Raw genomic sequence first — 27782 nt, forward strand, 5'->3', positions numbered from 1 at the left:
TATTTTCTGTTTAAAAAAGATTTTCACAAATTTTTATGTAGTTCATGCGTTACAGATAGTGAAAAGATATAACATTTTGAAACAGCTTTTTATTGGCACCTCTGGTGTGAAAACCCCTACCCGCATAAGCTTGGCTGCCAGACCGCTGCCAGTGGGAAAAATGTGGCTGATAATAATTCTGGTGTCCGGCTGTCTCATCGCTGCCAGACATATGCACATCAAACAATCCCAGCAACCGTCAGAAGGCTGGCTGCATTCCGGCTGATGTCGAAATTGTCTAGACGAAATTGCGTCATTATCTCGCCGTACGTGTCTTGTTTATTTCTCGTCTCGTAATGAACGTCGTTGCAAATTCCGGAAGATTTAAAAACTCGATAACCATTAGGAAAGGACCTAACTGCAAATGACTTTCTCTTTGGTTACTTCACCGATTCAATGGCGGCTGTCAAATTCCAAATTTGCATGAAGAACTCATCATTACTGCACTTTACACGTTCATTTAAATGCAGCCCGGTGGCAAAGATAGGGCGCTCCAGCAAGTGCTAGCGTGGCCAACATCTGGGGCATATGGTGGGCAATCAGAGCGCTCAAAGTACGGTAAACAAACATTCGAGCATTTCAATTCGAGTAAAATCTTAATTTCCTTATCGTAGTGATGATATTCTGATCGATAATTTGCCGGGAAGTGCTTTAAAGGGTACTGAATAAACAAGTAGTTTGTAATATCCAGATTTTTGTTAGCCATTCTTCTTCATTGTTTTGGTTTTTGCAGAATGATGCTGGCCACAGTTTCATGACGTCATAGCAGGGGGCTGTTTAAATGACATTATTTTTTAGTAACGACACTTTTAAGGACTATTCACACATTTCAGTTCCGTGACAGTTCAGTGAATGTGCCTTCAGTGCGCCGTCAGTGTTCTTTTTTTGTCGGAATCCGTTCTGTTTCCGTGCTGTATACGTTCCGGCACAGCAAATGCAGTGACATACCGACTTCAGTGAAAATAAAAAAATATCGGTGACGACGAATTTGCGTTTGCCGGGCGGACGCTACACTGACGGCGAGCTGCACTGAAACGGCACGGTGCCGGATAGGTGTAAATGCGCGCATAGAAAACGAATGAAATAATATCAGTATCCGTGCACGGTGTCGTGCCGGCACTGAACCGGACCGGATATGTGTGAATAGTCCTTAATACGGCACCGTGTATGGGCACCGATATTATTTCATTTGTATTCTATGCGCGAATTTACATCTATCCGGCATAGTGCTATTTCAGTGCAGCTCGATATTTTTTATTTTTACTGAAGTCGTCTGTCAGCGTTTTTGCAGTGCCGGAACGGAAGGGTTCCGATAAAATACACTGACGGCGCATTGGAGGCATCCTCGTTTATTTATTTATAATCGATCAACAGACACAATTTGGTCCATGGGGGACGGGTATAACGTGATGGGTAAGTCGATGCTTTTCACGCTGCCCACCTGGGTTCGATTCCCAACCCCGCACATAAAATCAGAATTTTTCTGGCCCGAAGAGGCGAATGACCTTAAGGTTAAAACCTCTATAGCCGAAACAATTAAAAATATGGTACTAATGAGAATTCCTAATAATCAGGATATTTCTACGTATTCTGAGGCTGATTTAAATCGTACTTGAATGATACATGGTTGAAGGGTCGCAGTTGTTACGCTGTATAGGAAGTTGAAGAAATGCATTGTTACGGAGAACTCTGGGTCACAAATTAATATTAACTTCATTGAGCAAAAGGGGACAGTCTATCCTATTGTTGAAGCTATTAGAGCTCGTGATAATGCGGGAAATTCTTCGGAAGCGTGATTGTCAGTTTGATTCAAAAATTCTTATGAAAAGTGTTCTAATTAGTACATTTCGGATTATTGAGTTAACGCATATTTTTTTCACCATAGTGTATTATAGTAGTTTACAGCTTTAAAATACAAACCAGTTCAAAAAATCTCTCTTTTCTACTAGCGTAAAACACGTCATCAGTTCGTGTCGTACAGTACTTTCCTTGAATACTTCGTAACCATGTCTCATGCCATTTCATCTAAATATGTATTAATATTAATAAAATCGGTTAGCTACATTAGGGTCATATGTATTTATGTAGGTATGTATGAATGTTCTATACGGTTTCTAAAGTATGAAGCAGTACAACATTTTCAAGAAGCTGTAGTAGTTCTCATGAAGGATCAAAAATTAATACTCCATCCTGCGCTCAGTACAGTGGATGTAATGTTAGATTGAAGTGAAGCATTGAAAATATAACGGAGATAAGATAAAATAAGGCAGAAAAATTCCTCTACTTATATTGCAAGTTGTTTTGCTTTAACGACGAAAGAAGTGGGCTCAACTTTAATAAAGACATTTTATTTGTTATCAAATTGCTTGTATCTATTACTGTTGGAAAATTGCAACATTATTTAGGATTTTAAATGCATTTTAAAACAAACTCTAATTTGCTTTTGTTAAATAGGACAGGGATACTTTCAAATACTAAAAAGAACTTTCTTTGTTGGAAATCAAAAAAAATATGACTAGTGACAGCGTCAGAGATGAGGATGTATGACGTTTAGTGAGCTTTAGATTCCCTAGATCATGTATAAAAATTCGCTTTTCTGTTCGTTTCTACTCGTTAGTTGCTTTGAAATGATATTGGATTTTGTCGCTATTTGGGATACTTTCTGATTGAAAAGTTCTAAGTAATAACTTGGCATGCATACTCGTTCTCCTTAGCCAAGACTTTCTACGCAAGTGGTATTTAAACTTTGACCCCTGACTATAGTCTTGAATTGCTCCGGAATAGGTTGTTCGCTCTGAAAAGAAGAAAAATAGTTGCTGTTAACGCGTTGGCAATGGATTAGTTTGTTATTTACATAATCTCCGCTAGATCCTTTTGGAATCATAACATTCATTTCCGAAGATTTGGAACTGACAATTTCAACATCCAATGAGTCAGCAGACAGATACATTTGGCATCCATCAGTCTTATCAATAGAAATGGTTGGTACTTTGCCCAGCACCTAGGATACGGGAAGAAAAATTATTTCAGCAAAATAATTAGCAATAATTTCATCTAATAAACAACCTGCATTTGTACGCTTTGGCAGTTCACAAACTCTGCTGATGCTACTAAAGAGTCGAAAACAAGAGAACATTTTTTACACGAATCCATCACGACACTGTTAATTTTTCCTTTGATCACTAGGGTCGAGTTTTCGCACTTAAACATGTATACCACATTGTTCATTTCGGCATCCTCAACCACTAGATTCGAATTGCCTTTCTGATATTCTATCAACCATTTTTTACCATCACGAGTGAAGCTGGGAGGTTTGGAAACGGGAGCTGCTGGAGCTGAAACCGATTTAGTCCCATTGCTGATGCCAGTTGGGGCTTTATAAGGAGCTGGACCAGAACGGAGTCCGGGATTTTTGTGTGTCTGCATGTCAGAGGTTACTTTTTTCAATCCTGTTAAATAAAAAAGAACGATGCATTTGTCAACGCTGGCTGGACACTTACCATATCAAATTATCGCACTTACCCTTAGTTATATCTTCTCCTTGATTAATTTGAGCGAAGAGCGCACTTCTTTCGTCGCCAGCACCACACCCAGCGGTTAAGTCACCGAGTGGCATCATCGGGGGTGGTGGCGGCAGACCGCCCGGTGGTGGCGGTGGTGGAGCAGCTGCACCACCCACCGTCGGTTTATTTTTTCCAGCCCACACCAGACCTGTAGTATGATGCTGCTTAATGAATTGCTGTAGTTCGGTCAGTGTTTGAATCCACGCGCGAGCCCATTCCACATGGGTGGTGTCCTTTTCCTTCCAATCCTTCAGTACACGGTTCGTGTAAAACTGGCCCGCATCGTTCATCTCTTTTACATATGGTCCAGGAGTAGGTGCCTGCATGACAAAAATATGCTCACTCTCTTCGTGCGAAGTTTGTTTAAAAACAAGACATATTTGTAGTGAAATGACCTTTTGTAGTTGACATGTGATGTCAAGTGTTGTGTTGTAACCGACCATTTACCAGTTATAAATACTGGAAACGAATCGTACGATTGTCGCTATTGTATTGTTGGTAATAAAAAAAGCGGAAGAATAATGTCAGGAATATAGCCTGCATTTCAAATGGAATAGTTGTGCCGCTGAATGTGGAGTGCAAGAAATTTTGAAAAGCGTAGCCGGTCGTCATAAAAATATTCCACTCGGATGGTCCCAAGTGATTGCTAGTTAGTCCCATCAGAAGTCAAATGAGGGGAATCTCTAAATATGTGTATGGTTATCATCTCTATAGAGAATATACAGAGTTCATGAAAACAATTCAACTCGATTTGACGAAATTGGAAAACTTAAATCTACCTAAATTAGTGTTAAAACTTTGCTCAATGAAATGGAAATTAATTTTAATTGTTTGGGTTTGTAAAAAAATTTGGAACAAGTAAAATAGTATTTGAAAATTTATTGAACACCAATCTTTCACCTCTGCTAGATGCCGAAGGTAATATGTAGGGGGGAACGGGGCGAAAATGGCCACATTTGGTCTAGTACGGAAAATAATATTTTCTCTCGGAATTTTATATACTGCTTCCGAACAACCGTTTATCGCCAAACGCATTCGGTTTGAGGTATACATTCTCTCTTATATGGGCACAATCTGGCTCGAAGTGCTCCAATTTCGAAATCGAAAATCTCAAAATGGGTGGGGAGAAACTGGCCAGTTACATTGTGAAGCAGAAAACAATCCGACATATCCAAATATTGCATGTAAATGAAATTTTTAGGCCTTACAACTATTTCTTACATAAAAAATACATTTCATCTTAACTTTACTGACTTTCTTAAAGAAAAAAAAATGAAGAAAAAAATATGACATAAAATGAAAATGTTTTAGATTTGACTGATTCACTGTCTGACTCAGGGAAGCAATTCACGTTTGCGAAAATGTTGTCAGTTGAGCACACAATATTCTGAGCTGAGCTCTGTGGAAGCACTCAATACAAACTTTGTAGCAGCATTCGTTCAAATCATTGGATGGTTCGAAATATTCGTTCTTTTTTGTGCTGCCGATGTCAAATGTGCTTTAGAAACGTTTAGAAGTGTAAACACGTCGTCGACAATATCGTAATTGTGATCATCGATTATGCCCGAGATTTGGGAATTTTTAGACAGTTTTATTGGTACGTACTCGAAAATACTGTTGAGATTCATAAAATCAACAAGTTTGTGTAAAAAACAGCAATAAATTTACGATCGAATCTGGTGGCCTTTTCTGCACTACCAAAAAATGGTTCACCGCTTCATTTCGATTTTGCGAAGTCATAATATAAACAAAAATTAATTTATCATAAAAACCACCAGTACCCCGATCTCCGCTATATATTTCTATTCGGTGAACTCTAAATTATTTTTTTTTGTTTCTATTATAGAGGCTTTAACATTAATGTCATTCACCTCTTCGGAACAGAAAAACTTTCTGACCCTATGTGCGGGGTTGGGAATCGAACCCAGGCGGACTGCGTGAAAGGCATCGACGTATCCATCACGCTATACCCGTCCCCAACTCTAAATTAATTTCCGGTTTCTCTCGATAGATAGATTCTATGTTTCGTGTTGCTGTTGGTAAAATATTTCATGTTGCTGTAAAATTTGAGTCAAACAATTACAAAAAAAAACGACCAGAATAAAAAGCAAAACATAAAAAGGTGATTTTACTCCAAGACAATGTACCATCGCATAAGTCAAAGATGGTAGAAATCTCCAGTGGGAAAAGTTTGATCATGCGACTTACTCACCAGACCTGGCCCCATCCGACTACCATCTCTTTGTTTCATTGTTCCACGAATTTTCTGCGAAGCGTTTGGAATTCATCGAAAATTTGTGATAATGGTTCGACCAGTGGATCAACACCAAAGGCAGTCAATTTCACTGTGGTAGAAACAGGAGACGCAGACCGCATGGCGCGTTCGAATTGGTAAACAATACTTTAACACCAGTTCGATATGAAGCCATGCATTTAAAATAACCATCCACAAAATACCAAATAGATTTCTAAAAATGTGTAGAAAGTTATAAACATATGTCGAACACAATAGCTCTAATCAGGCGCGTACCCAGAAAAAAATTTCGGGGGGTGTTTCAGAACATGTTGATCATTTTCCATACAAATGGAACTTTATATATAATTATTTGATTTTTTTTTATTGTGAAGTCGTTTGTTGAAAATTATTCATTTTATTATTTACTTATTTGAAAAAAAGAGTTTACATAATATAATACTTTTTTGAGTTTCGGAAGGGGTTTGAACCCCTAAAACACCCCCCTGTATACGCGACTGGCTCTAATGGTTTCCTTGCAAGTCATGTGTTTTATTTGTTACTGTTGCTGGTGTAAATCAACTTGCATAGAAAATGTAGCAAAATTTCACACTTGTAAAATATCACCAGTGGCACAAAGAATGACTGCAACGGCTCACAAGAAATTCGCCGTGATTTGTATCTAAATTTTTGCAGGATGCTTCGAATGATATTTTTTATAATCTGAGAACCTTTTATCTGTATAAAATTACCGCCGAACTTCGCTTGCGATATTATTAGTAATTTTAATTATTCATACAAAAAAAATCGTATAGTTAGGAAGATATTTGACGATTAATGCAATTGCGTATGGATGAGATGATTGCTACAGGAGCATGACTGATAGTTGAACTGTGTGCAAAGTAGAACATGACGGATGATCTGTTCAATCAAGCTGATTTCTGATTTGTGTTTTACATTCGGAGTTATTTTATTGTCAAAACGATTTCCCCAGATATCAAAAGTTACTGATTCGAGTCCCGTCTGATTTGGCATTAAGCACTGACATTAGTAGGTTATTGGATAACAGGTAATTATGGTAACCGTATCCTTAATCATCTCAGCACTACCACTGATATCATATTTGAAAGCCAGTAATTCGAATGAAAACCGCTATCTCTGTTCAATGCGTTGACTCAAAAGATAAGAGAGAACTTGTTGCATACATTTCGAATTTGTTCGTCGCTTGAACAGAACTATTGCGCATCATTTATGTTTTTTGTCATTAACTCGCGATTTCGTTAATTATGTGTTCTGTTGGATGATCAGTTTGTTCTGTCCGAAGGTCGGAAACATTTTTGAGAGGATTTTTGATGCTCGGTGATCTATTTGTAAATCGACTTTAATACAAATGCAGACACGTAAATTGGTCCGAATATCAAAAATTTTCAAGAGATTATTATACCTATTTTTTCAACATGAATGCGAAATGATATTGATGCCGGAAGTCCAATGTGAAGCAAGCAACAGATGGTATCAAGATCATAAACGACTTGTAGAAGACACGACACTTACCACACAAACCCATCCTAATGCCGAAATACTTTCACTGATTGCGGATAGATGGTTGAAGAAGGGCGAAGTACGATGCTTTTCACGGTAGTTCTGGATGGCTGCTATTTGATCTGAGGTCGGTTTGAGCAGACTTTGTAATTCGCTGTTAGACGGAGCACTGGATTTGGCAGCAGTTTGCACGAACGAAAACTGGACGCTGATTGGAAAAGGTGCAAAAGATTACATGCTTTCTTCGGATTTGCTATTATACAACATACTTGAAAGCCTGTTTCACAAGCTCTGCCTGGGTAGCGACATCCCCTCCAATCTTGTTGGACAGCGCAAGGAAGTTGGCTAACGACCCCAAAATGATGTCTTCATATGCATTCACACTCATGTTGTTAGATTTTCCAGCTAGCTTTCCGGAAAAGTCGAGATCGTTGTCCAATGGTAAGAAGTCAATCGATTCTAATACTGAATTTTGCTCTTGATCGTTACTGTTATTACTACTATTTGAATTATCTAATACTACTTGCGAAATTACTGTGGGTAGGGTGTCTATCGAGTGTTCGACAGCAGACTGTTCCTTGACGCTTGACGCGGCTGGTTCACCAGAGTTCAGTTCGGGGAAAAGTGTCGCCTCGAGACTGTCCAATTGTTGATGCAGATAGGAAGCGGAAGGCGGTGGAGTCGATGGAAGAACAGTTGGTAAATCGTTATTCGATGCCGACTCGAGCAATTTATCGTCCTCTTTGGCGTTGACGATTTCCGCTGGATTAGAGTCAGAACCCAATTCCCGGTGTGACACGACCAATTTCCCGGTGTGACACACGTCCTTCAAGATGCGTCGTGTTTCTTCCAACTCCTTAGCAGATACCGTACGTTCCAACCGATCTACTATGCGCTCCAAACGATCGATGAGGTGTTCTAGTTCGCGGGCGGATGAAGGTTTCAATTCAGGATCACAATCTGTGTAATGAAAAGTGACAATAGTGAGTATTCTGATGAATAGTTTTAGAGCTAGAAATCAATCATCATAACATAAAATTTGAAAACCGATTTTTCGATTATGGATCATTTATCTGATTCGTAGTAAATTTAGGTTCATGAAAACTGAAACCGAATGCGTGGCACATTGATATTTCGGAAACTTTTGATTTTGAAGAAAGACAATGTCATCATACAACATGAACTGCTTCAAGTATTGGCTTATACTTCGGAACAAATATGTAGTTCTAGTAAAAAAGAATCTCCAAATCAGATCGAAACTCCAAAAACATGCAGACATACAATTCTTATGTTTAATGACTTCGTGTTTTTGTTTCGTAAATTTTTTTACTGCAGTGTGCAGAATCATAAGAAAAAGAAAAAAATACATAAAATGTTGTACCCTGTTGCTTGTCGAAATCATGAATAGTTAGTTTTCCTTTTTGATATCCGACAGTCGGCTTTAATGGAACAGTAGAGCAGTACGTTATGCATCAGAAGAGCCGGATAATTGTTTGATTACTAGACTTTTGTGTATGGTGCAGAATCCTATACTATAGTTACTGTGTTTTAATCTACGATTTCGATTAATTCCATTCACAACGCTCTTAAGATGGCATAGCCTAAGGGAACATTCCATATGCGCTACAAGTAGATTTTGTTCAGAATTCTGGAGCACTTTGAAATCAGAAGACAAGCGTTGGATGTAGATAGCGAAACAGGGCGAACGAACTGCACAACAGTGTCCTCATCCCAGTTCACATTAGTCCGCAATTTTTCATTCCTTCTTGGCCATCGGTGAAGCATCGCTGAAACTATATTCAAGATACTGCAGTGACTTTAAGATAAATTTTCTTTCGAGAACGACATACACAGTAAAATATGATAGGAAGCTTTTGGTACTCATACGAGGATGAACAAATTCCAAATTAGCGATTGTTGATAAAATACCAAGCGTTACCTCGTGATTTTCTTCCGATGGAGATGCATGTTGTTCGATCTTTGAATGCTCCATAGTTATTGAAAACTATGGAAAGTTAAATAGAAACTTTAGTCATATCCGATAATCTTACCCTCGAATATTTATCAACTAGTGAAAAATATAGGTACTATTATCTACTTTGTGCTAATTGTCATGTGAATCGATATAAATTACTAAGACATTCTCCAGATTGACAGAAATCGGATATTTTCAGATACAAACGATATCCCTTGGCCGACAGACAACCGAACATTTGATTCTGCAAACAAGTATACTCTGCGATAAGAAGCTATTTCCCGCTACACTCACTCAACCATGAATCGTTTGGTTGAGAGCAGATATTCGGTCATTTTCTTTCCACCTTCATATGACGGCCAAGTTTCCCCAATTTATACAGTTTTAATGCTCATGCTTAACCACCCGCGAAGACTACAAGCACTATCGACTAGGTCCATGCGACCGCAAGTAAGCCGTCAAGGCGTGGCTGAGGTGGACGGTGATGTTGACCATTTTATCTCAAATTACCTGGATTGGAACAGTTTTTCACGTCGTTTATGACTAACGTTCGCCCGAAACAGACACTTAACGAATGACCCATCCGGCGAACTTGACGCGTTTAGGTATTCGGTCACCGGTCCACAGCACAGACACATTCATAGGAATCGTTGAAGCGTGAGTGTTATCTCGTCACCTTTTTTGTACAGAAACCGTTTTTCCGAACTTTCTTAGTCAGAATCGAGTATCCCACGCCGATAACTTGTGAGCACTACAAATATAAATTGGTGTGGGCTGCAGTCAGATGACAAATTTATTCAATCTTGAACTAACTCGGACAGTTTTTGGTGTTTAATTTATTAAATTAAACTACACTCTCTTCATTGAGCGCCATCGCACACACTGTTTTCGGGGTGAGCTAAGTATACATGCTACATGCGAAAAACGTGTCCGCGAAATGACCCGATCGTTCGGGTGTCATAAAATAGATCATTTTCGAGTGAACAGAAAAGTTTCGCAGCATATTAAGAAGATTTAAATACGCATTGGAAATTAATAATTTCACTCTATGCTCTAAATATGAGCTATGAATTTTACACCAAAACGAGTAATACATCTACGCAAGTGTGATTCTAGACTGGCAATTTATGCCGAATTAGGGCCAAGACATAAATTCTTTTCAAATAAAGTTTTGAAATCCCACCTGATAGTGACCAATAAGCCATATGCCAATATTCACTGAGGAATTGCTTCCAGTATTTGTTTTATCACTAGACGAAAAAGAAAACATTCCCTTTTTGATTACTGTTATGATTGACTCTCAGAGAAACCTGAATGATAACGGAATCTTCGTCTTCGAAATGAATGTTGAAAGACGAATACGAATCTCGATGAACATTAGGTTAGATTCTAAGTACAAATGACAGATTTTCTTAGTTTAATTTTTCTATCGATTAATACGGTACAACCATTCTCTCTTACTATTTACTAAGATTAATAACTATAACTATCATCTTTTAATTTACACTAGAGAAATGAATATCGACAAATACAGGATACTGCCATTTGTACTTAGGACCTGATCTAATGTTCATCGAGAAATAAATCCCAAAATGTATCAGTTCAGGTACTATTCAGATCACACATCAGATTCTATCAACGTCAACAAACGTCAACTTCATTCAAGATTAGTTCAATACTTGGCTTAGAAACACATTCCCACGTGCAACACATTCCTAACCGTTGACGTTGTATAAGAAAATTTCCATACGAATGGTGACATTCCGTTGTTCCGTACGGTCCATTGATAGAACGTGTGACTTTCGTTTCGTACTACTGTGGATAAAAAGTTGTAAAATTTTTGAATTATATTTCGCGCGGAAACCTTATCTGTCCAAATTTTTTTTCTAGGTTGGTATGTATGTCAGTGACATCTGTGCCAAGTATCACTGCAAAATATTTATTAGTGTGTAGTATATGTCTGTCTTTCTGAAGTCTTAAAAGTGCAATCGGCGATTTTTACAATAAGTAAAATTATTCAACAAAGAAGTTCCACTAAATTTTGTGTGCGGAATCAAGCTTTTGATGCCTAAACGCTTAGAATGTTGTAAAAGGCCTTCGGTGATGATTGTATGTCGTGAGCAAGTGTTTTTGATTGGAACAAGTTGTTCAAAAAGGGTCGAGAACGCGTTGATAAAAAATCAAGGTAATGTTGACAGTTTTCTTTGAATATGGAGGTCTGGTGCACTTCGAATTTCTTCCGACCGGCCAAACTGTTAATAAGGAATACTATTTAAGTGTTATGCGTCATTTGCGCGAAGCTATTCGTAAATAAAGGCCAGAATTGTGGGCTGACAACTCTTGGTTTTTGCACCACGTGACTTTTCCAAATTTCAACCAATATCGTTCCACAACCACCGTATTCGCCTGATTTAGCTCCGTGTGACTTCTGGCTATTCAGAAAACTCAAATGCCCGAAGACATTAAACGTTAATCGTAGGCGCATTGAAGGCTATTTCGGAAATTGACATTAACAACTGTTTCGAGGATTGGAAAAAAACGTTGGCACAAGTGTATTGGGGCCGAAAGGGGATTACTTTGAGGGGGACGATAACTAGAGAGAGGGACAACTTTTTTCAAGAGAAAATTAAGTATTTTTTCATGTTTTGAGTAGTAACTAATTGTAACTTGCAAGAAATTTTAACCTTGATGTTATTCGCCTCTTGGTACAGGAACATTTTCTGACCCTATGTGCGAATTTGGGAATCCAATCCAGAAAAGCCGCGGGGAACACAAGTAACTTACTTGTTTTTGTTGCGCTCGCTTATTGGTAACAAATTTCACCAAGAAATTTGTGATCATTTTACCAAACCACTGTTTATTTTCTCACACACCCATTAAGATATCTACTAGAATGTCTGTTCCTTGTGACCGAATTTCGAAAGATTGCTAAGTTGTTGTAAAATGAATTTATGAAAAGAATTTTCTCTGAAATATTTGCCTCATGCAGGTCGAAGGAGATTGGAAATGAAAGTTTCAATCGTTGTTTAATCGATTAACTATTAGAGCAGTAGTTCTCAACTGGCGGATCGCGAATATAATTTAATGCTGTATCTTTGTGACGTTTCTTATCAAACTACGCGCTTATACTGCATTTTGCCTTTTAAGAGACTTAATAAAAGCTAGTATACATTTCTCGAGACATGCTTGTTTATACAGGTCTCGTTTTACTGGTGTTCATGTACAAGATGTTTACGCAGCTGCGAATTTCTTGTCAGACCATTAGTTTTTTTTAACAAAACGAGATCGAATTAAAGACATAGAATTAGCGGTTAGAATGATCTAGATGATAACTGATGCCGAATATTCGGGAGATATCAAAATACGAGAGTTTTGGGTTTCTTTTGATTTTCTCGAACCCATTCCAATTGTTATTAATAATATGTTCGGCACGATAATTGCTTCGAAGCATTCGGGCTACGAAATCGCATGTAATCTTCAACGATAGAAACAGACAATTTCAACTTGTTTGAATTTATCTAGTCGGATTGTAGTTATACTCGTATGTAGGATCAATTTTTTTCTCGTGTCTTCCATCCATTACAACTTTTTTAGTCATGCATGTTTCGAAACGAAACTTGTTTCACTGACAAATTGCAAATCCCATCATTTTAGGTGTTACCATAGAGTGAAAAAAGTCTTCGGGTTCTGAGTGAACTAGAAATTTTAACATGACTTTTACAGAAAATCGTAACAAAGTTTCCATAAGATTTTTCGAATAGCTTTGGAGTACAATGTACGACGACCTCAATGAAATTCTACTTAACTTTTCAAACTACAAATTGAAATGAAATTGATTTTCGCTGACAAACTGGCTGTCTGGCGAGTCAAATTGGATTATCTATCTGATATGTTCATCCATCAAGGAGATCGATTCTAGTTATGTTGAATCCATGATATACAAGTTAAAAATTGATTAGCTCACAGATAACAGATATACAGACTCGAACAAAATTTTTCAAAATCCTGTGTAAATTTCGAATTTGCTATACGTTGGAAACACTACTGCCACCTACTCGACTATTCGCCGCGATCTTTCCAAACGTTCCACTACGTTCCGGAACGATAACAAAATCCTCCTGCATGTTATATAAATATTTCAACTATAACAATTTTAACACTTATCACACGATTTCCCTAAGTGTTGAAGACAAATGTATTTCCATGTCGCATACATCATACGAGAATTCGATCGGAATAAAACAAAAATAAACTTGCCATTTTAACTGACAGCAAAACAAAAATCTAGCGTGAAGTGAATGTAGCACCCAAAATTGTGGCTCATGTGAAAGCGGCACCCGAATCGTGGTGGCACCTCGTGTCGATCGTGGTGAGCCTGTATATCTGTTATCTGTGGTTAGCTGTTTGACAAGCAGTATCTATCAAAATTTTGTTCACATAATCAAAGGAATTGTTTAACATAGTCAGCGAAAAAGATGAAAATTCTGTAAATAATTACAAAATCCGTTGAACATACATTAATTTACGAATGAGGTTAGCATCAGTGTGGGTAGATTTTTTGTACTGTTCAAAAGAGTCAGAAATGCATAAAAATTAACTTTATTCTCAATTTTGCTGGTATATTTCAAACGTAAGTAGTTCAAACTCGTTGTCTTATACATTCGAGTTGATATAAAAAATACAATATAATAGAAATATAATTATGAGCAAATTTATTGCTTCAGAGCTGTCGAGTCAAATTCTGGTATTTGAATAACTATTTTCCACCATAAACATTAATTTTGAAAATGGCTTTAAATTTTATTGTAACTTCTCTTTCAGAACACTAATCAAATTAGAATCAAATGTTGGGTTTCTTAACAAGTGTATTAAAGTATTGCGAAACAAATTAAGGAAGCGATTTGTTTTTTCAATATAATTTTTACGGATAACTCTGATTCATGAAAAAGTTTTTTCTCAGTGTATATGTTTTTAGAATGTCCATATTATTTCTTACAATTTGTTCTTGGACGCCATGTGTCTACAGTCGATAGTCATCGAATTACAGCAATTTAAAGAAAAATGAAAAAATTAAACCAAAAATTGAGTTTTTTTTTAATCTCGGGTGTAGAAGTAGGTTTTTGGTGATGTTCCCACAGGATAGGAATGCAAAAACTCGTATGTCATATTGATAGTATGGACATATCAACAACACTGCATAAATTTTGTGATTCTTTTTTTTTTTTCATCATTATCAACAAGAAAAAGACCAAGAGGAAAAAAGATGGATGAAATGGATGCTAAAAACAGGTTTAGAACCCGTAAAGTTTACTCTTCAACGATTCTTTTTTGGAAAATTTTAATTTTTTCGCAATTTCATTTTTCTATCTTTCTTTCTCCCGGTCTGTTTCTGGTTGGCTGTGATGAAGTCTTAACAATAAATCTTTAATAAGAATCATTTCTGAGTGGTCAATGCAACAAGAGAACATCGTGCAAAAGTCAACTAATTGGTTTGATGCGATCATTGAACGAAAAACGGCCAGAAACTGAAATCCATAATTTTTCATCACGACAACGTTCGGCCATATTTTACAGTTCCGACCAAAAATGTTTAGCCAATAACGGATGGCGTCGTCAGACCATGACTTATTTCGATCGATGCTAAACGCTCTTACCATTTACAATTCATTTCAGGGAAATGAATCAGAAAGAAGAATAAGCAAAGTTCAGATTTTTTTATAAATATTTCAATGTAATCATTGAAGGTTTTTCGGAACACACGGAATTACAGAATATCTTTTCATTTGATACTAAAGGAAATATTCATGATCAAGTTATGTTATTCATACCCGGCTTTAACCAAGTTACGGTCTTTCGCCGGGTATAATCAAGTCATTTTTCATTTCTGCACGGCAAACATTGAGCGCAAACGCAGAATAAAGCTCCCAAATTTGGAACTCCATAAATAATTGAAGCAGTCATAAACAACCGAATAAATTGCGTTCATTCAAAATTTATGTGAACAGTGTTATCTGCAAATAAACCAAACTGCTCTACAACAATCAGTAACTGAATTGCTCCACTCAGTAGGAGCCGTAAGATCTTCTTTAGCTCAGCGGAAAAATATAACAATATTCAATCCTAATATTTCAGCATGCTCGGGAAGTCCGTGTTGATGCTCATTCGTCGAACGAAATAGTATAAATTTATCATTTTTGCTTTGGATTGGCGCAACACAAGAGTGTGTTCGTAAAAATAGTAATCACTCTTCTCAGAAAAAAAAAACATATTTTCGTGTGTAGCTAACAGAGAGTGTGTAGGAATATAGAAAAAAATGGTTTGCTTTCTGTTGACATTTATTATCACCGATAGCAGCTGGTGTTGAGAAAGCTTATCGGTACCGTAGTTATTCCCTTGGGTTGTTCGATTAAAAACGATGGGGTTTGAAGCACTAGTCTATAAAAACGCTTGAAGCTGCTGTAACGTGGTGAGCAAAAAAAAATGTAACTAACAAAAACCAACACAGATAGCTGTTGTGTTATTCTTTTTTGTTAGTCAGATGACGCCTCTAATATTTACGGCTTCGTTAAAGCTAAATAAATACAGACTAACTGGTTCAAATTAAAGTTCCAATTAGTAACTGGTGTACACAGTGTTTTCATAAACACACTCCTGAACATTCAGAAAAACAAAGAAATTGAATAGTAGATAATGATACATTGTATATTATTTCGAGTGCAGTATTCAATAAGTCTGGTAGTGGATAATTTCAATTTGATCGCAAGTTAGTGCAAGTCACAGTAAAAACATCAACTTGCTATGTCCCTATTGGAACATACTATATTCAGGGGCATCGCATGAAATCGTTATAATCATAAAGAGATTAAACCTCCAACACTATAAACACGAATTTGCAACACGTTGACCTAGTTCAGCACGAAAGTGTGGTGAAAAAATGCCACCCTTCCGCAGTGTGAGATAAATATCGAGGAAAACGTAATTCTCAGTTTCTAAGCGAACGAACTTGTACTATCTAATTATAAATTCTATCTCGCACTGGGAAAAAAATATGGCAGAAAAAGAAAAACTGAAAACATAGGGAGCATGAATGAATATTTATTTCTGAACTGTACGACTCTATTGGCGGCCACACAAACCCGTCCAGATACTGCTTCAGGCCTTGAATAACGAACAAACAGTATAACGACCTTGCAGTGAAAAGTGGGATGGGGGGCATTCTGATGGGACGGACGGATAGTCCGAATGTACCTCCTGCTTGCGAAAATACAGGTGATACAATTATTGGTTGTTTACTCGTTGTTGATGACAAGAAATTTAACTCAATCGTTTACTAAAGTTCAACAATTTTATATAAAAATAATATGCTAATTGATACTTTAATAATGTTTTCAAAGTTTTCGAAGAATGTATAAAATAGTGCTACAAAAAAAAATAAATAACTCGCAATATCAAGCAAAAAATTTTCCAAAACTTGCGTTTATTAAATGTTTGCATTCATGTTTTCTGACATTGTTTCGAATAAAAACTATCCACTGCCAAAATTTCCACAAACAAATTTTTGTGTACATTTTAGATTGTTTGTGTAGTGTGGATATATTTAGGCACATTCGTTTATTTGTAACACAACGAAAAAAAATAACTACTAGCGGGTGAAAATGTGTGCTTGTGTATATTTTAATGGAGTATTTATGTGTAGACAGCTTACCACAATACCAGCGCTGCGTTTGAACTAGGAATGGGCAGGTGGTACGAGTATTTTTAACCAAAATCCGTCTGTATCGGGACGGACCAGGGTGTGAGAGCATTTAATTTTTAAGTATATGTTTATGAATTATAAGTGAGTAATTTCTGATGGGAAAAGGGTTCACGTGCTACTGTGATTAAATTGGGTATCGACTCATTTCCAGAAATAACATTTTCTGATTCATATAAAGCAACACAAATTTGTTTAAAAATTCGATCAAAGTTGTGCGTCTAACCCAGACATGAGATAATCAACAAATAACGGGTGATTTTTATGCTGGTATCTTTTCGGCAACACTGTTTTTGGCACTGTTTGTGTTGTCAAACTTGTTCGGTTTATTCTATAATTTAATCGTGAATCGTCGTTTGGTCTATAATTTAATCATGAATGGACACTGGCAAAGTTGGAGGAAGATCCATTTTATTATCGAAAATTTTGTTCAGCGACGAAGCTCATTGCTGGTTGGATGGATACGTCAACAAGCAAAATTGCCGCATCTGGAGTGAAGAACAGCTAGAGAATTTGCAATTGCATCCCAACAAAGTCAAAAGTTTGGTGTGGATTATGGTCCGGTGTAATTATTCGTGAAAACTGGTTGGAAAACGTGAAAACGATATTAGACTCATTCCGCTAATCGCTCAAAAACTAAACTTTGCACAAATGTCAGTTTTCTTATCAAATTTTTTTACACTGATAATCAATTAGAATCCAATTCTGCAACGAAACTAGGAAATTTTCTTTTTCCAATGCATTTTCATCTTTTTACGAATTTCTTGTTTTGTCTTTGAAAAGTGGGGTTCTTGTTACCTTTTTCATAGGTATAGAATTGTTTATCTTAGAAAGGCAAGAAACGTTGAGATCTGTAATTACATCCAACGAAATATGTTTGCAATGAAAGAGCCGATATTTTAGCCAAACGTGGTGCTATGGAGGGTGAAATTTATGAGCGACCGATTGCTTTCAACGAATTCTATAGCGCATCTCGCCAAAAAATACTTGCTAGCTGGCAAGCTTCTTGGGATAGAGATGATCTGGATCGGTGGATGCACTCAATTATTTCAAAAATATTGACATGGTTCAAGGGGCTGGATGTGAGTAGGGATTTCATTCGTGTGATGCCCAGACTCATGTCCAATCACTACACGTTAGACGTACATCTCGTTCGAATTGGACTTTTCGAAACTAATCATTGTGCTTATGGCGAAGGTTATCGGGGTATTGATTATGTCGTTTGGACATGCGTGGAGTACCATGATGTCAGATATCAACTAATAAATTCTTCGCGTGCCGAATTTTAGAAATCATGCGGTTTTTATGCGAACCGTTTACCCCCATAAAAAAGATTATGTGAAACGTACAATAAACATCACTAAAACTCGACACGATTCTTATTTTTTGATTCAATGCATTCAATAGAGATCGTAGTATCTTTTCATCGGAAACTAAACTAGTAACGGTCATACATAAATTAAAGTCCTATAAAATAATATACTCAAAATAAAGTCCTATAAAGTTCAGCAACTAAGTATACTTTTTTTCATATACGCTTGGTTTTCCGATAAGCACTGTCCATAACGTTCTTAAGTTCTTCGATACACGATTGACCAGTAAGGCTGAGGGCGGAACGAAAACGGATCACAGGAATCACCAGAAGAACGCGAAGGTGAAGGAAATATCTTCAGAATCTTCATCTATTTTTTCGTACTATGCCTAGAAAAAAAATGCCCCCAACTTTCGTGCATACTTCGAAGCACCGGTAAGGTATGAAGTCGTTCAAAATGAAAACTGTACCGAACCGTAATGATAAACAAAATGTGACGGCTAAAAATTGGGCTTGCAAGTTGTATCGTGAATATTTGACGAAGTACTCCTGCATGATAATGGACGATGAAACTTATGTACAGGAAGACTTTAAACAGGTTCCCAGAATGTCTTTTTATACTGCCATGCAAAGAACTGCGTAGAGGAGCATTTCAGGACGAAGAAAAAGGCCAAATTTCTGAAAAAATATCTGGTTTGGCAAGCAATATGGAGCTGTAGCCGAACAAGCCCGAACTTCATCACTACCGGAACGGTAAACAAGGAAATATATAGTGAAGAATGCCTGAAGAAGTGATTGTTACCATTCTTACTCAGCCATAACGCTCCCTCGCTATGCTGGCCTGATTTGGCATCTTGTTACCATGCCAAAGATGTTTTGGAATGGTATAAAGTAAATGGAGTCCATGTTGTACCGGATGCGGCGAATCCTCATAACTGCCCAAAGTTGCGACCTATCCTGGTAGCTAAATCGCTTACAGAGAAGTCTGGCTAGAGTAATCATTAAAAAACGAAGTTTGTTCATTTAGCCTTATTAAGTAACTGCAATTAATTTAAGATGACTAATAATGCACAACTAAATGAATATAAAATGCGTTTTGAATTGATTGGGGTTATTTCAAACTTAATCCGTCCAGATTTTGTCTGAGTTTTTCTTCTATTTTGATGCACAGTTTAGTGGGTATATACCAAAAAATTGGTATCGGAATATTTTTATCTGTTTGTTCAACTACTTGTTGAACCCCCGAGAGCTATCGTGGGGTTGTTATGGACTTTTCATAATCGCGAACAAGACTTGCTCTTTTTGTCATTCGCCAGAAGTGCTGCCAGTAGCATCACACGAACCTTATCCATGAGGCACAGACTCCAAACTTTTTCTTATTTCTTTTGCTCTATCACATTAAATAAACCTTGTTATAAGAAAAGAAATGTCACGTGTTTTCGCAAGAATTTTTTTTTTTCACATATGCGATCGAGATTAGCAGTACAATTAATATGCTGATTCTTTTATATGCACCAATTCTTGGGTAGTGTTGCTGGAGGAAGTAGTTTTTCATACACTCTTATTCTAAACGAGCGACATGTCAAAATATCTTGCACTCTAATTCGAACTTAACGATTTGATGTTACATGTTACACTTTACGTCCGAACCAATGACAATACTACCATTTAGGATTTTTTTCGATTGCTCATGAAGCCTATCATCAGTAACTGTATCGTGAATCGTTGCGATATGATAATGAAACTGTTCCCTGCAAAAAATGTCATGATTCGAAAAATGAACTCCCAAATTTAATCAATCAATTTTTCAATAATATTATTTCGTTAATAATAAATTTAAGAAAAATTGATATACAAGGATAAATCAAACACTCAAACGAAAAGTTAATGAAAATTGATATGTTTAAGAAAAATTGAAATTGTAAATTGAACTAATAACCGATAAAAGCTATTATACGATCAAAGATTAGCTATGTATCATTTAGAAACTAATTTGTATGAAATTATCAAAAAATCAGAATAGATCCGTAGGCATACTCGTTGCTAGATTATTAGTAATTTGGAATCTTAGAAAAAAGCTCAATACAAAAACCCTTGCAAAGCGAAAATTCTAAAAATAATAAGTTTTTGGAGGTATTGCAAGGCCAAATGAAATTACTCAAATATCCAAAAATTGACAACCGAAAAAAAAAACTAATTGATTCACTATAAAAATTGTTTGGATTCGATATGTGAGACATTGAGAAACTTCCACACTGGACTAGCTTGGATGGCTTTTCATCTCATACCTGGAATACCTTTTCAGATATGTGAAATATTGTATTTCTGCTCGAAACCGTTTCATGTGAGACAATTCGCAAGAAATTAAACGAATTGACTTGAGTTTCAGCAAAAACCGTTCTGTAGATTTTCACCTTAGAGAGGAGCTATAATTCAACCATTTTAGTTTACCGAACCATTCTTCAGTTAGACAATGATTTATTAAAATGTTCTTTGAATCGGATAACAATATGATCCAATTCATAAATTCATATGACCTGCTATCATACTACTTCTGAAATTTTATATAACAGCAGTGTCGAGGCAAGCCACATGCAATCTGGTCTCGTTCTTAAAAGTTATCAAGGACTATGTAATGTGCTATGACGATATAATTGTTAAAATTCAATGGATTACAAAGAAATCATGCACTTCGCTGGGCGGTATGCTCTCAAGCGCGGCTTCCCCAGTTAACTGTCAACTGATTTTTAGCTGCCGGAAGAAATAAGTCACTCGGGAAATCAATACTAAATTCCTTTTCAAGAGGTCATGTTTGCTCGTTTCATCCCTCACTGGTTTAATCCAATTTGCTGGCACAGGATTTTTGCTTTGAAAACTTCTTATATGTTTTATGGTTAAACGATGTTACGAAAAGGCTGAACTTTTTGCTTCTAGCGTTTCATCTTCTACCGTGTCTCAAACTGTACCAAGCGAGATGGGTAAAAGTTAACTTCTTCAAGAGATTTCGTTTATGTATTATTCTGCTTGCGATAAGTTTGTTTTTGAGCACTTATACTTTCTAATATTGTTGCAAAAGCCTTATCTGGTTAAATCGTTCACAAAGTAGATATGTAACTTCACTGTTAGTTGTGACTATTTTCACTTTTTGTTGTTGATCTTGTAGTTTTGCTTTGTTGTTGTAGTTTTGCTTTAACACTTTCAACATTCTCTCGAGTTTTCTAGTTTGCTGGATCGGTACCACGGGTACCTTCTTGATAAAGGCATGAATACGAACAAATTTAAACATAATGTTAATTAAATTGAAAACATTATCAATTTGCACATTGATATCATCATGTTTGCTCCAGGATTTCTAATAACGAACCGATTTTTTTAAATTTAATGCGATCCCAAATCGAATGTCACATTTCAACAGTAGATAGGAATCATTTCTGGCCGTCTTCATCTCCACGGCCAGGTATAAGAGAAACTGGAAATTATGATTCATCTAGTTAACGGAAGGACAACTACTCATTACCCGCGGACCCACACGAACAGAGGGATGTTGTCACCATCACTAAGTACTAACATCACCTGAATAATCCCCTTGTAAGATCCAACCGTCGCCCACCAGCGAAAGAGTCGCGATGATTAACATATGACATTGTGACCCAAATACGACAATGTAACAAAGAAATCATTCTAGTCTTAAGGTTCTACTTACAACCTAAGGAAAAACCCTTTTATGAAAAACGCAAAAGCAATTTCCTTCGCCATCGCTAGATAAATCATTATGAACAAAACATCACGTTATTCGGGAACATTAGCTAAATAAACAGATATTTTTATATTTAAATTCCGTTCAAGGACAGTGAGGAAAAATGCTTTTGTGTTTTTCAACAATGGTAGTTTTCCGAGGATTGTAAATAGACCCTTAAGGCGAAATGTAGCGGAATGCTGAAATCGCGTTTTTGATCAATTATTCAAATCTAGACCGATTTTCGAAAAACTAAAAACACTTAAGTTTTCGAAATCACATTTATCATAACTAAGTATTCTTAGAATTTGGAAATTTTGCTTTGCCGAGCCGTAATTGGTTTTTGAAATGTATAAATGGTAACTGTTCCGTTCCACGGGGATGATTTTAGAACTGAAAAGTAGTGTTTGTAGCAGAATTTCACAAAGAATCTGAAAATGTAACTCAAAATTATAAAATATTAGCTAAACAACTGAAATTTGAAAAAGTTTACATAAACTTTTCCGCATTTTTTTTATTGCTTGCGCGCTGCTGTTTCGTATTGAGGTGGTGTGAGAAATACACGGTGAGCACGGTGGCATTATATCGTGAGCAAAAATTACATATAAAATAATGACACGAATTTATGCAGCATTGGGTTTTGTGTTGAAATAAAAACGAGTTGAATACAATAAAATGGGTATTGTAAGAAATCGTTTATTTTCTAAGTAACTGTCATTTATAATGCTAATAATGTCCAATTCTGTTGAGTTCAATGCATTAATGTTGCTGAAGCAATAAAGCTTGGCTGTGTAATATCGTATAACAGGTATTATTCTAGATTGTAGCAATTTTTATAGCAAAACTATAACTTCATCATTGACAAGCTACTGAATGAAATGAATACAAGCCAAGTATTATCGTTCATTAACCTGTGCTACAAACAATGTGATAAAAATTGAGAGTCAGCTTCGAGCCAGTCAGCATGGAAAACTTATTGGAATTCATTGGTTTTTCAATTACTATGAATACAATGAATCAACGCTTGATTTTCCTTTCAAAATCGATTGAATAATAATGAACTACGAAATAACTTTATATTTAATTTCGTGCCCCAAATATGTGCTTGAGAAAAAGATATCAAAAATACTTCAATGTTCTCTTGTCTTCGATCGTTTTTTTGAAGAAGAATACATGCTTGCTACTAAGCTCAGGCATATACATGGTTAGCAAGTTATTCAATACATATACATATAACCTCATGTTAGTCATTCATAATTACTCATGATTTATAGCTCTAGTGTAAGAGTAATCACTAACAATAACGATTGAATTAGCATATATTCAAAGTGTGAAGGATTCAAAAATCCATTACATCCGATCTTTTTTACAAGCCAATATAACGAGAGGTAAACCCACTGCGCTCTATCATTGAAAAAAGTTCTTGTTTCTATGTGTCCGTCTTGGTATGCTTTGTGCGACGGTTCGTTCAACTGAAGCGATAAAATTTTGCGCGCATTTTATGACGCTACATTTCACCTTATGCAATTATAAGATACCCCATCCGCATCTTGAAGTTGATGCAGTGTGCATTGAACAGCCGATCCGGGCCCAAAAATATGACAAATCTGGAAGTGTCTAGTGGGTTGTTTTTTCTTTTAACAATATAGGCATGCTGATCCTACTGACACTAAGAATTCGTCCAGGTCGGGACTCGAACATACGACTACTGGTTTGTAAGACCAGCGTCCTATGCATTGAACCGCCAACCCGGGATGAGAAACAATAGTTCTTATAAATAACACGAAACATAAAAGGATAATTTATAAAAAAAGACGGTCGATTAAATTATAATAGAGATACTTGTGGCGGTTCTTCAAATCCAAATATATCCTTGACTTTGTAGAATACGTTAGCTTTGTATTTAGATGAAGTGGACCAGTCGAGCGAAAAGATTGCCGAGAGGTACGAAATTCGAAATGGGATAAGATTTTTGGGAAGGCAATTGATTATTTTTGATTAATTTTTGTTGATTCCAAGCAAATTCGATAAGACGGTCAAGATACGTCGATAAATTAATTGGATTCCGTCAAGGACGATCTCGCAAAGTAAGTAGGACAAATCTCTTATGTACACGTTCCATTCGGAAATTTCAAACGAGGAATTGAACTCAAATTGAGCACGCATTTTCTAGTAGACCAACAAGTAAAACCTGTTTTAATCAACCTAGTGGTGTAGTGATACCTTTCTCATATCAATCATACTATCATATATAATACTGTGGTATTCTTCAAAATAATTTTCTTCGATTCTTAAAAGAATAACCGAAATCGGTTTGTTTGACCGTCTACTGATAAAAGTTATCAATTGGAGAAGATTTGAGGTCGATCTAGAAAACTTTTTACGGTTTTTTGCCCTTTTCAGTGATGGTATAAAATTTTTAACACACTTTACCATATATTTCCGGATCCGGAAGTAGGATCCGGATGAAATTCAGGAATTAGGTATGGGACCACAGAACACATATTTTCATTTTTTTGCACATTTTACCCCATAACTCCGGAACCGGGAGTCGGATCCAAATAATATTCAGGAATTCCGTATGGGACCACAAGACCTTTTATTTGAATCTAAGTTTGTGAAAATCGGTTCAGCCATCTCCGAGAAAAGTTAGTGCAAAAAATGTTACAAACACACATACGCACACACACACACACACACACACACACACACACACACACACACACACACACACACACACACACACACACACACACACACACATTTTGCGTACTCGACGGGCCTCGGTTCAAAAGTCGGTTTCCACAGTGATTGCAAAACCTTTCTATATGAGAAAGGCAAAAAAAGGTTTTTTTTACAATAGGTCTTTTAAGTCCCGAGTGAATTTCGCTTTAAATTTAAAAAAAAAACGAATTTACAGGTACAGTTACAGCATCAAATCGTTAAGGTTAAGCAATCTGCAAACGTGAGCAGCAAAGGAGCGTCGTTGAAGAACAACACAAATAGTAGCGGACCTATGTTACTACCCTGAGGAGCAACAGAAATATTCTTGAATGCAAGAGAAGGACATGAGCCCATCTGTCAGGTGAATACAAGCTCGACCACATAATGAAAACAATAATTTATTGTTTATTGTCAATGAATAAACAACTGCTTCCAGTTTTAAAACGATACACAGTGTTACAGTGATAACAATAAGATGTGATACGTTAACCAATATCTAATTAGGAGACTATATCAAGTTACTATAGAGATCATACTAAAATGAAATAATTGTATAGAATACAATACACATAATTTAGTATTTCAGGAACGATCCACAGAGAATTTATATTGAACGTTGGATCTTCCTTTGATGTAATTAAGATGTTACCTCTATTGGAATCTGTTATCGAAACAACCTTATGAATGATTGTAAGCGCACAATATCCGCTTGTAATGCACATTTGGGAGTAGAATTGTAGCAATGGATATTCGAAAGACCATCAGGTGATTGTTCATTCGTCTACCTAATCAATTATCCTGAGCATAATTATGCCACATTCGACCGATTCGCTATGTAAAATATCAACTCCTGTCTATTGTGAAAGGAAACAGAAATGCAACAGTATCGCAAGCAATCGAACCTGGTTCATACGCCTGGTCTTCCTTTGTCACAAACGGATCGAAGCGCACCCGATGCTCGACGGCGGCCTGCGCCGCATTTAACAGGTCCGAGAAGAAGCGATGTCGTCGCAGAGCCAACTCGTCACGGCCGATTGGCGTTGTGGGTGGTTCCATGATTCCACCCTCCTCCCTGTTTGGAGCAGGCATTGAGTGGCGACAAAGAACAGTTCGATTAAGGCTGGCATGATCCTCAAAGAGATTTATTGTTGCAACATGCATGAAAAGTCAGCACGAAATTATGGTTTCAATACAAAATAATAGAACACTTCTATCTGAGTAGGAAGAAGCTACGAAGATTGGATGATAAAAGCATATCTACATACTTACACTGATAATCTAATGAAATATACATGTTCCCTTCTAATGAAAGCCGTGCTAGTTCACAAATATTTCATGCAAAAAACATCCGCATAGTTTTGAGAATTATTGAATTTAACAGTTCTAAATAGTGGTGTAATAATAGTTCATATTTCCTAATTTTTTTGCAACGAAAGACAAGGAAATTAAGGCACCTAATAAGTGTACAAAATACAACAAGAACACATTACAATAAATGAAAAAAAATTCGAATTTCATGTTGACTTTGGTTTGAGTTCGACAAAACTCGGATCGAAATCATAACTGTTTATCAGTTTTCAATTCGATAAATGAATCAGAGTGTACCTTTGAAATTATTTTGTTCTATTTGTTGATGTTTTATAAAGTGTGATTATGCTTTGGCTCTATATCAATTCCTATTATTCAATGCAACTAAACTTTAATCGATTTAAACGATTCGCGCTAATGCTAAGCGTTATTAAACTCAAACACAAAACGTCAAGGATTCAAAATAAGTTTCTGATCAGATTTACTTCATCGTACAACGAAAACTTTTCCTTTATTTCCAGTCCGTAAAGATTACCCACTGTTCGATTCTGTTCATGGAAACCAGTAATAAAGAAAGGTGTGCTAGTCCTGGTCGAGGGACCGGAAAGCAGATCCATGAGTTCATGGTAGGTGGCTGTCGCTATTCATTTAGTAACACACACGATTTAACTGTTTTTCTTTCTTCTTCTGGCTGTTTGAAGGTACGTGTGTAAAAACGCACTTTATGTTGATAAAGTTAGGTGCCTCATTCCGACGTGATAAAAAATCCAAATTGTGTTGTGAATTCTTTTAAATTTTTTTATCATGATCTGCTTTACTTTACTTGAAAAGTTGCTTCCTTTTCCACTCCAACAACAGAACATAGAAAATTGTTCTTGAGAATAGAACAGTTAAAAATATTATCATTTCACGATTAACACAAGAGACAAATCACTATCTGCTTATAAACTAATGAGCCGAAGACGAAACGTTAGAAATGCAATTAGTCATTTGCACTTTAGCGCATACCAGTACCCAAGAAATACCCGAATCCCTGAATAAATACCATAGAAATTTAAGTTAAAACTCTCCAGTCAATCACAGAAGTACGACTGAGTACGTTGCAATCTGAACTATAACTTCTTTACCCCCAGGAGACAGATTTTCTGATCAATGATGTGTCAGTGAATGTCGCTTTGTTCGAAAAGCATTCAACGGATACCGGATCAATAAAATTGGTTACTTGTATTCACACCAGTGCCATAAATTGTCCCGTATTTCCAATGAATTCTCTGTAAACAGTGTCTCCGTCGTCTTTTCATTGTCTCATTCGTATATGATCGCATTCGAAGAGAAGTAACGAAGACGAAGCATTTCGTATTGTTTTACTTTCAACGATAAATATAATGAATATTGTCGATAGACAAATACGAGTAAACGTAAATTTCGATTCTCATTATTTCCTCAATATAACAACATTTAGTCAAATTTGTCAATAAAGAGTTCCTATAAAACGACGAATCGACGATACGTTATATTTTAAAATTCCTTTGATAAGGAGTGTATCGAAAATAAGCTATCCACATACATTTGTGTTGTACGCATGTATTTGTGATGG

At 36.4% G+C, this 27782-nt stretch overlaps 1 protein-coding gene across 3 annotated transcripts in view; it reads right to left on the bottom strand.

The window, feature by feature from the left end:
• Nucleotides 1–1909: 1909 nt before the first annotated feature.
• The window catches only part of LOC131427181 (adenylyl cyclase-associated protein 1), a 62074-nt gene continuing 36201 nt past the window's right edge, over nt 1910–27782 (bottom strand). The window contains exons 4-10 of one of the 3 annotated variants that reach the window (XM_058590150.1): nt 25780–25949; nt 7647–8337; nt 7390–7585; nt 3562–3922; nt 3106–3488; nt 2894–3040; nt 1910–2833 (exon numbers count right to left, since the gene is read on the bottom strand). In XM_058590150.1, coding sequence (XP_058446133.1) covers nt 2750–2833; nt 2894–3040; nt 3106–3488; nt 3562–3922; nt 7390–7585; nt 7647–8337; nt 25780–25949 — 2032 coding nt within the window. In that variant the 3' untranslated portion in view covers nt 1910–2749. Of the gene's footprint in view, nt 2834–2893; nt 3041–3105; nt 3489–3561; nt 3923–7389; nt 7586–7646; nt 8338–9862; nt 10329–25779; nt 25950–27782 lie in introns of those variants that run through there. The other 2 variants (XM_058590151.1, XM_058590152.1) reach the window with 2 other exon arrangements.

The sequence above is a fragment of the Malaya genurostris genome, chromosome 2 (genome assembly GCF_030247185.1).
Source record: "Malaya genurostris strain Urasoe2022 chromosome 2, Malgen_1.1, whole genome shotgun sequence".
Taxonomy (NCBI): Eukaryota; Metazoa; Arthropoda; class Insecta; order Diptera; family Culicidae; genus Malaya; species Malaya genurostris.